General features: G+C 55.1%; 1 protein-coding gene across 1 annotated transcript in view; it reads left to right on the top strand.

Annotated features, from left to right (window-relative positions):
- LOC113210324 (forkhead box protein P1) overlaps positions 1–9,127 on the top strand; it is an 82,220-nt gene that overhangs the window by 49,703 nt on the left and 23,390 nt on the right. The window contains exons 4-8 of the mRNA XM_052267862.1: positions 3,024–3,321; positions 3,726–3,951; positions 4,629–4,673; positions 4,907–4,983; positions 8,221–8,322. Coding sequence (XP_052123822.1) covers positions 3,024–3,321; positions 3,726–3,951; positions 4,629–4,673; positions 4,907–4,983; positions 8,221–8,322 — 748 coding nt within the window. The remainder of the gene's footprint in view (positions 1–3,023; positions 3,322–3,725; positions 3,952–4,628; positions 4,674–4,906; positions 4,984–8,220; positions 8,323–9,127) is intronic.

The following is a 9,127-nucleotide window of genomic DNA, read 5'->3' on the forward strand; positions in this document are numbered from 1 at the left end:
AGGGGGTAAAAGTCAGAATGACGGCGGTGCGGGGGGAAGGGGGGCGGTGACGATTCGCCCCGCGGAACTTTCACCCCTGCCCTCGCGGATGAGGGGCTTTGATTCCGAGATGAATATTCGACGGCTGCTCTCGCGCCCGTGTTTGTGCAGCATCCGCGCGTGCGTCTCGCACCTCCGAACAGAATGAAAAATATCGCGCGCTCGCTTTGTATTAGTCACTTCTTTGCTCGCGATTGGCGATTTGTCATCGTCATAGGGCCCGCCCGGGCCGGCGAGGGGCTGCTGCGGCTGCGGCCAGGGGGGAGAAAGGCCAGGCTGGCGAGGGTCTATCTGGGGCCGGGCTTGGCTCGGGCGTCCGCGACCGTTTGTAATTAAAAAAGACGGTCGGTTGGGGAGAAAGGGGGAGGGGGGGGACGTACAGCGGTGTCAGTGCGTTTAGCCCGTAATTAGTCCACCGCCCTGCCCCGCCCCGCCATACCGCAGTCCGGCGCCGATTTACTTACTGGCGCCGCCCGATTTATCCGCGTCAAGGAGGAGAGGAGCGACTGCAGCCGGAGCTGATTTTTCACTTTTTTTTTTCACAACCGTTTCTCGCTTTGTACCTTTTTTTTTCATCCCCCTCTTCATCTTTTCTATTTTTGGCCGAAGTTTTTCTGCCACTGCTGCTTTATTGTGCTGCTTACAGCAGCGTAGGGCTGATGTTATGAATGGCTGATGTAATTGTTACGTACAGTAGTCGATGCTCGTGCGTTAGAAGGGGACGATTTACCGGAATCAAAAACACCAACTATCAAATAGTACCCAAAATATTATTTTTTTCTGCAATAAAAACCGTGTCTGAAATGACACACATTTGTCGGTGAGTGAATTTCCATTTGCGCACTTTAGCCAGTAAAGGTGTGAAGTTCCCAGTAAAACTCGTGCACTTGGGTCCTCAAGTGACGACTGGAAATTCATACACCTACAAGTGTGCGACATTCACACACTTGGATTCCCGGTGTGCTTTGTAAATTAAAGTTGAAATCTCGGGAAATCTCCTTAAAAGGGAGGAGACATCTTGTAAACTCCTGGCGCCCCGTAGCCCGCAGGTAATCTCGGAAGTGAGACGCGCTTTACTCGATTCATATTTAAGTCGGTGGCAGAAGAGAGGACCGGTGCCGGCGCCCGGCACCTGACGCGTCCAGAAGACAGGGTTATGAATAAAAGGGTGCGGTCGTGCTTTGGGCTGTCACAGAGGGGGGCCGCCCCGTGCGGCCCTGAATCGCATGGCATCCGCAGCGGAGCTGTGCCACCCCGCCCCGATGTGGCCGTGCGCCGCTGGGGAAACTTTTCCAATCACTTTGCCGCCATCTAATTGCAGGGACAGAAAAGAGAAGTGAGAGAGATCAGAGAGCGGGAGAGGGAGGGAGGGAGAGAGAGAGAAGGGGAGAGAAAGGGGGGAGAGAGAGAGTAGGAGAGAAAGAGAGAGAGAGAGGGGGGGGGGGAGAGGGAGACAGAGAGAGAAAATGGGAGAGGGAGAGAGAGAGAGAGATAGGGGGGGGGCAATAGAGGCAAAGGGCTCACGAACAAGTTGTGGTTTGACCCCGAGACGTGGAGGCGGAGGGACAGTCCTCTTGACATTAGTGTACGTCGTACGCCGTGCCGCCGTGTCGGCGCTGTTCCCTACCGGTTAACCCCCATCCTCAATATTTCTCTCTCTTCCTCTTTCCCTCCCCTCTCACCCACCAGCCCCTCGAGCTATTGTCACCCGTCAGTAAGCCATCGCTGGACGATAATCGATTTATGTTTCACCTCGTGTTTTTTTTCATTTAACTCTTTTCGTCTTTTTCTCTCGCGTGCGGGATGGCCGGCGTTTCCATTTTATCCCCTTGCCTTCCAAATTGATAGAACAAAGGCCGGATCGTGTTGTTATTGTAGGCCCCGGGCGGGGCGGGCGCGCCAAACCTCCTCTCCATTATCTTCGATTTTTACCCCTTTAGTTGTGCTCTCTCTCTCTCTCTCTCTCTCTCTCTCTCTCTCTCTCTCTCTCTCTCTCTCGCTCCTTTCCCCTTCCTCTCCAATCATCCTCCAGTGCAAACAGAGGTGGCGCGCGCGGCAAACACCGTGTCCAACAATTAATCAAACAAACAGAAACAAAATTCGACACGGATCCGTTCATCTTCTGCCCCCGTCCAGAGGCTCTCTATCATCCCCGGCCGCTCGAGAGAGAGGAAAGGGAGGGAGAGAGAGAGAGAGAGAGAGAGAGAGAGAGGGAGGGAGAGGGAGAGAGAGAGAGAGAGAGAGAGACGCACCCCTGGCGGTGGCTTGTTCCTTGGGCTCCCCGGCCACTCAGCTTCCTATGATATTATCACACGAGTGCGAAATTTCCTTACTTACAACCTTGTCCTACAGTGTCCAGTTTGTAACTCTTCTGTCAGGAGCATTTTTAGGTCTTTGAGAAACCTTAAGGTTAACAACAATCGTTTTTGTTACAGTGTTGACCGATTTAAACTTTTGATTCACCAGCGTACCGCTCTCGCGCAACAGGAAGTTGCGAGGATCTGTCTTCTTTCCTGCAATTCTTGCCACAGGGGCGTGCCTTTCACTTGTTTTTTTGTTCTTGTGTTTTAAATCGCGTATAACAACTGTTTTCCTCGTGGTTTGTTGTGCGAGCCGTACTTTACTCGGGTTTATTGCTATTGTACGACACGACATGCCCGTCCCGTGACACAACCCCTTTCCCTCCCCGACGGCTTCTGGTGCCCCACCCGCTCCCCTGCCCGGGCCTCGCGGTGGTGGTGCTGCCGCTATCGCCTTATGAGGGCAGCCATTAACAGTTTAAAAAGTTAAGAAGCCATTTGCGAAAGTTTTGGAGCGCGTCTAGCGTGCAACATAATAGCGTCGGACAGCCGCCGCGGGCGTGGCTCCGGGTCCAGGCGACCGCGGAGGCTGTTGTGGTTCAGGGGGAGCGCGACGAAAAAAAAAGGGGGATGTGACTCTTTTGGCCGCGGTGCTTGAACCTTTGTGCTCTTGCTCTGTTGCAGACACCTGGCGCTCGAGCACGCGCTGGACGACCGGTCCACGGCGCAGGCGCGCGTGCAGATGCAGGTGGTGTCGCAGCTGGAGCTGCAGCTGCTGCGCGAGCGCGACCGGCTGCAGGCCATGATGCTGCACCTGCACCTGTCGAAGCAGCAGGCCTACCACGACCACCTGCAGGCGCAGCTCAACAATAACAACAACAGCAGCAGCAGCAACAACAACCACCATCACCACCACCACGGCAGCAACGGCAGCGGCAGCGGGTCCCCCGGAAGGGTGTCGCCCAAGCAAGAGCCCGCCACGGTGAGGACGCACCTGAAAAAAATAAATATTGGAGTCAAAAGACCTAAAAACTGGAAAACACCAAAGGCTTGGCAAAATAGAAACTGAAAAACATTGAAAACTGACACCCTTTTCTCTGTTTAAAGTACTCGCTTACTGTCAAAAACATATCCTGATTTCCTATTACTTCGCTCGATACGATGCAACTCTGTGAATTCCCATCACTTATGTGTCGTCGAATATCGAGCATTTCGCTATTTCAATTTGTTGTTGTTGAATCAGTCATGTAATTTCTGAAGTTAATTAATTTTTGATAACGCAGAAGAGTTGTGATTCCCCCCAAAAACCACGAAGAGCTCTGGGTCACGGCGAGTTCTGAGTTGTTGTTTTTTAACAGTGTTGGAATTTCGTGCTGCTTGTTTCAGGTGCCTCTGTCACCACCGCCGCCGCCCCCGCCGTTGCCGCCACTGCCCCTGCCTCCAGGGCTGGTCCTGGGGCCTATGGGCCACGCGGCGCACGCCGGCCACGCCCCGGCGAAGGGAGGGCCCCCGCACGGACTGGCGCACGGGTCGCCCCACGGCCCCCCGCCGCCCAACTCCGGCCCGCTGCGCCGGCGACTCTCGGACAAATGTGCGCTCTCGCTCAGCGGAGGTAAGGAGGATGGAGAGGTTGGCAGAGAGACAAGGAGCGGGACGGAGGGGTGGCCTAGAGGCGAGGGGCACATCTCCACACGCATACATCAATTGTTTTGTCTTTTCATAATTATTATTATTTTCTGATTTTTCTTGAGTTTTCTTGATTTTTTTCTTGATTTTTCTTGATTTTTTCTCGATTTTTCCTATTTTTTCAAAATTTTTTTTGGATGTTTTGGAGGGTGTACACTGATTTTTTTTTGTGTGAAGTGCCCCTTGCCTGGGGGTGCACCTGTACCGCTTCGCTGAACCGGCCAGCGGGCGTTAGCTGCCCCCAGTGAGGTGAACGCCTCTTTTTACTGCAGATAGAATGGTTGCCGCAACAGCAGACGCGGGCAGCTCTGTAGGCCTCGGGACTGTAAAAATGTTGCGGGAAGTATAGTAGCATCTCTCCCCCACCCCCTTCTTCTTTTCTTCCCCGGTCTCTACTCCTCCCTGATGTCCTCTTCTCTCGAGCCTTACAAACTCTCAGTGACTCTCCGGTTCTCCTTCTGCAACACCCTGCACTGGAAATCCAAGTGTACGAATGTCGCTCACCTGCAGGTGAGCGACATTCGTACACTTGGATTTCCAGTGTGTGTGTAGTTTCTGTCGACACACGGCTGACTAACCCTTTTTGGCTCGCCTGTCCCGAAGGTCTGCCATACATGCTGGAGAGAGCTGGGCTGGACGTGCAGCAAGGTAGGCAATAGAGGCAACACTGTAGTCCAATGTGTGTCGTAGCGCTTAGACGAAAACGAAGAAACGAGTAACGCCGTATGATCAATAGCGTTGCTTCTTTGAAATGACTATGTGCATCTCCTAATTGTACGCCATGTTTTGTGGCTCTTAACTTAAACCCTTCCAAAGGCCTTCGTTCTCGAATAAAAAGTTCATTTGGTTTTGATTATTTTGATTTTGTATGTTTGTTACAGAGATTCAACGGAACAGAGAGTTTTACAAATCCGCTGACGTTCGACCACCGTTCACGTACGCGTCTCTGATCAGGCAGGTGAGTGTCGAGCTCTAGCCGTGCGGCTCTTATCTTTGCGTCTCGTGGTGTCTTGTGTCTTGATGAGAAAGTGGGGAGTAGGACTCGATTCCTCAAGACCGCCACTCCTCTTTACCTTCTCTTTTCCTTTCTCTCTACCCCCCTCTCTCTGTCTCTCTTTCTCTCCCGCTTTTCCCTCTGGGTCCTCGGCCGAAAGTAGCGCGGCATCAAATGAACACAACTTCATAACGCAGAAAACAAACAAGCCCAGCAGCAGAGACGCCACCCCCACGGGCGGGGTGGGGTGGGGCGGGGCGAGGCGGGGCGCGGTGGGGCGCAGCAGCCCGCGCAGCCAACACCACCGCGACAAAATATTTACCCGTGATATAAGCGCGGGATCCGCGAGGAGAGGGCGGCGGCAGGCACCCTGCGAAAATAGTTGTCGAGGTGTTGATGTTTGCGGGGGCCGCCGTGCCGGCCCGCGGGAAATAAAAATAATAAGGGGCCCGTGGAGGGGAAAATGAGGGGCGGGATCAGCGCGTCAGTCGCTGGAGCATCGCTTGTCTCCGGAGAGCTGACGAGCTGACCCTTTCGAAACGTCAGCGCAGGGGAACAACAAGCGGCGCAACCGGAGCCGGAGACTCTACTTGGAGATCGGGGGCTGCGGTGGTGAAGGCGACGGGGGGTGCAGCTCTGCGGCGGCCAGGGGGCTGATATCGGCGGCGGGAGTTTTAAAGCTCGAGGCTTCCTTTCCTTTTCCGGACGGGACGGCGGCTCCGGAGGACGGACGGCCCCATAACTCAATGTCCGGTCGGACGGGACGCGCGGGGCGGAGCGGGGGCTATGGGGCCGCCAGGCCAGCGATCGGACGATAAAGACATGGGTTTTGCATCCCGCAATGTACACGGTGCGGTGAGGGGGAAGAGGGGGGGGGGGAGGCGGAAGGTGAAGGGGCGCGCCTGTCGTTAGAGCGGCTATTGTCGTGCTGTCACCGAGAGGAGAGAGGGTGGGGACGAGGGGGGAGCGCGGGAGGGCAGTGAATAAGGAAAGACGCTGCGGCGCCTTCCCTGGTCGGACACGCGGTATGGAATAAAAGCGAGAATAATGGCGGTATGTCGAAGCTAGGCGAAGAGAGGGGGTGGAGCAGGGGGTGCGGTAGGGCGGCCGGGTTCTGCTGCGGCGATGGGGAAAAAAACGAACGACGTAGCAGGGGATTATTCAAGACAAGTCTACGAACCGCAGCGGAGCAGCGCGGCGGCGCCCACTAGGACCTTGTGACCAGCAGCGGGTACAGCAGTCGTGATTAGGAAACGGGCCGACAGAGTAAAGTTTAGGCCGTCGTCATCGTCATCTCTGCGCGGCGCCAACCATATAAAGACGTAAACCTTAGTTTCAAAAATAAATTCGAAGTCAATGAAAAAGAGCAGCATTGGGACCCAAAACTTTAAGGATTTAGAAAATATCTTCACAAAATTGTGACGGAAAGAATTTACGCCCTAAACGTCTCCAGTGAACGGCTCTGCTGTGTGAGGGGCACCCTCTCTAGTGGACGTGCTTTTGCGGCGGGCGCCCCATTTTTTTCTACCCCCATGGTCATTATGCCCGGGGGTTGCAGTGTCCGCGAGTGCCTCGGCGGCAGCAGCAGGACCACTAAATCAAACTTTATGGGTGTTGACACTGCGCCGCGGAGCCGGGCGGAGGAGAGCGCGGGCAGGGCGCGGGTAGGGCGCAGGCAGGGGCGGCCACGAGGACGGCGGGGAGGGGAGCGGCAAGATGCAGGTGGCGGCGGCGGCGGCGCGCGGGCTGCGGTGTGTCTTTGCCTCGCCTGTTCTCGCCCCCAGCTCATTCAGAATTCAGCGCAATATTTGATTGTGCAGCGCCAAGGGCTCGCCCTTTGTGTTCGATACAGTGCCCTCTCTCCCTCCTTCCCTCCCTCTCTCTCTTCCTCCTCGCTTCTTTCTCAGTGGCGTCCGCCGTTCAGCCGCTAGCCTTAAATCCTCCTCCTTCTTAGTTCCTACTAACCCCGCGCTACCCTCCCCTCCTCCCCTCCTCCGTCCCTAGTACACCCGCTCTGCGCCCTACCCCTCACCCTTCTCAACCTCGGGCGATCGGCAGGGCCGCCGGGCCTGGCCGGGCTGGTCTATGGCAAATGAAGCACCTAATTAGATTCATAGGGAAACTTTGGCGCTAATAAACAGCGGGAAATGAGCCTCCTTATGCAAATAATGCGATGGCCAACCAGCTGGCTGCGTGGGCCTCCGGGGCAGGGGAGAGGGGGGATGTTGAGGGTTCGCTTCATGCGGACAGCAGGCCGCTCGCCGCCCGCGGGAGGCTCCCCCCCCCCCCTCCCCTCCTCTTGGCTTAAGGGACCCCTTCCCATAGCGGCAACGACACGCGTGTGATGGTTTTCCACCGCGCGACTTAAGACGGCGAATATGTCAAGGCTCAAAGCATCTTTGAGGAAGGGGGAAAGTATAGAGAGAGAGAGAGGGAGAGAGGGAGAGAGAGAGAGACTGCTCTGCTGAGCCTTGTCCCCTGTGGTGCGGCGCGGGGTGAACTCGATATAAATTGCGCCTATCTCGCGGTTCACCTGCGGAGGGCGCCGCGGACAGCCCGCCGCTCCTCTCCCGGGACGCGTCACCGCCGCTGACGGGAGAGAGAGAGGGGGGGGGGGGTGTACGCTGGGGCCAATATATTGGCACATGCGGGAAAACACCACATCGACGCTCCGACCGAAGCCGAGTTGAGGAGGGGAAGGGGGGGGGGGTATTTGTGCCTTTGTTTACGTGTACACAACACAAACACGCACACACACACGCACATGCGCGCCTTTGAACCCCCTAAAGTCAGCCCGCCCCCTCCCCACTCTCCAACGATGGATCCGACCCCCGCGTCAATCCACCGCGATGGTTGTCGGTCCAAGTCATCTCCGTAACCGTCCTACAACCCCCCGCGCCCTTTTCCCCCTTTTCCTGTAACCCGCGCTCCATATCTCTACTGGATCGAACCCCTCCAGTACCGCCGCTTCTCTGTCTGGACGAGGGATCCCCGTCCTCATCCCCATTCCTACTCCTCCTTCTTCTCCCTCTTCTCCTCTTCCTTACTTCTCCTCCTCTTCCTCCTCCTCGTCCTGATCCTCCTCTTCCTCCTCACGTGTGTCTTAACACCACTACGTCGCCGACGACGCTAGTGCTCGCCAACCCCCGTCCACACTCTTCTCACTCTGGTTCAGCCCCTTTACTTTCTCTTGTGTTGCAGGCCATTATCGAGTCTCCCGACAAGCAGCTGACGCTGAACGAGATTTACAACTGGTTCCAGAACACGTTCTGCTACTTCCGCCGCAACGCCGCCACCTGGAAGGTCAGTGCAGGCCGTTCCTTTTTCAAGGTGATGAGCATGCCTGCATGAGGTAGAGGCTAACCTTAAGGCCCACGACTCATGTGGCATGTACCGCCGGCACTGTGAAAAATATCCTCGAAAATTTACAACATTTGTTGTAATTTTTATTTACAAAACATGTTGTAAATTCGGTACAGTCCATTCTTGCTCGTCGATCAATTCAAAGTTGATACGAAGTGCTTGTAAATTTATAATTTCAAATTGTAATTTTACGACACCCCATGGGAAATTTTCCCGTAAACCTACGACTTTTTTCATAGTGGGGGAAGTCCAGTGTGCGAAGGGAGGGGGGCCGCCGCATCGCCTGGCGCGTGCCGGCGGTATGGTCCAGTATGACAAGAGTGTTTTCTCCTCAATGTCGGATGTTTGGAAAAAACAGCTGCTGTATTCGCTTATATTTCATCAAAAAATGAAGGAATTTACTTAATTCACTAAAAATTGATTAATTGCTCAGCTCGTTTACGTAAATCAGAAGCTGTTTTTTTCAATTCATTCTTGTATCATAATTTAGTCTAAGTTTGTGTCTCAAAAATGAAGAGTGAAGTCGGGGCGCGCGCCCTTGTTCCGCGGTTGGCGCGCTGCGGGTGCGGGTGTCACCGAGCCGCGGCCAAGCCAAGGCCCCTCTCCCTCTCGCGACCCCCGTGAAGCACTGCCACATGACTCATGGAAAGTAGTTGCAAAAGTTGATATTTAAAGGGACCGCCCTCAGCGCCCCGCCACGACCCCGACCTCCAAAAGAGAGGACCGCGCCTTCTCTCTTTCATTA

This window comes from Frankliniella occidentalis, unplaced genomic scaffold (assembly GCF_000697945.3).
Source record: "Frankliniella occidentalis isolate FOCC.00 unplaced genomic scaffold, Focc_3.1 Scaffold60, whole genome shotgun sequence".
NCBI lineage: Eukaryota > Metazoa > Arthropoda > Insecta > Thysanoptera > Thripidae > Frankliniella > Frankliniella occidentalis.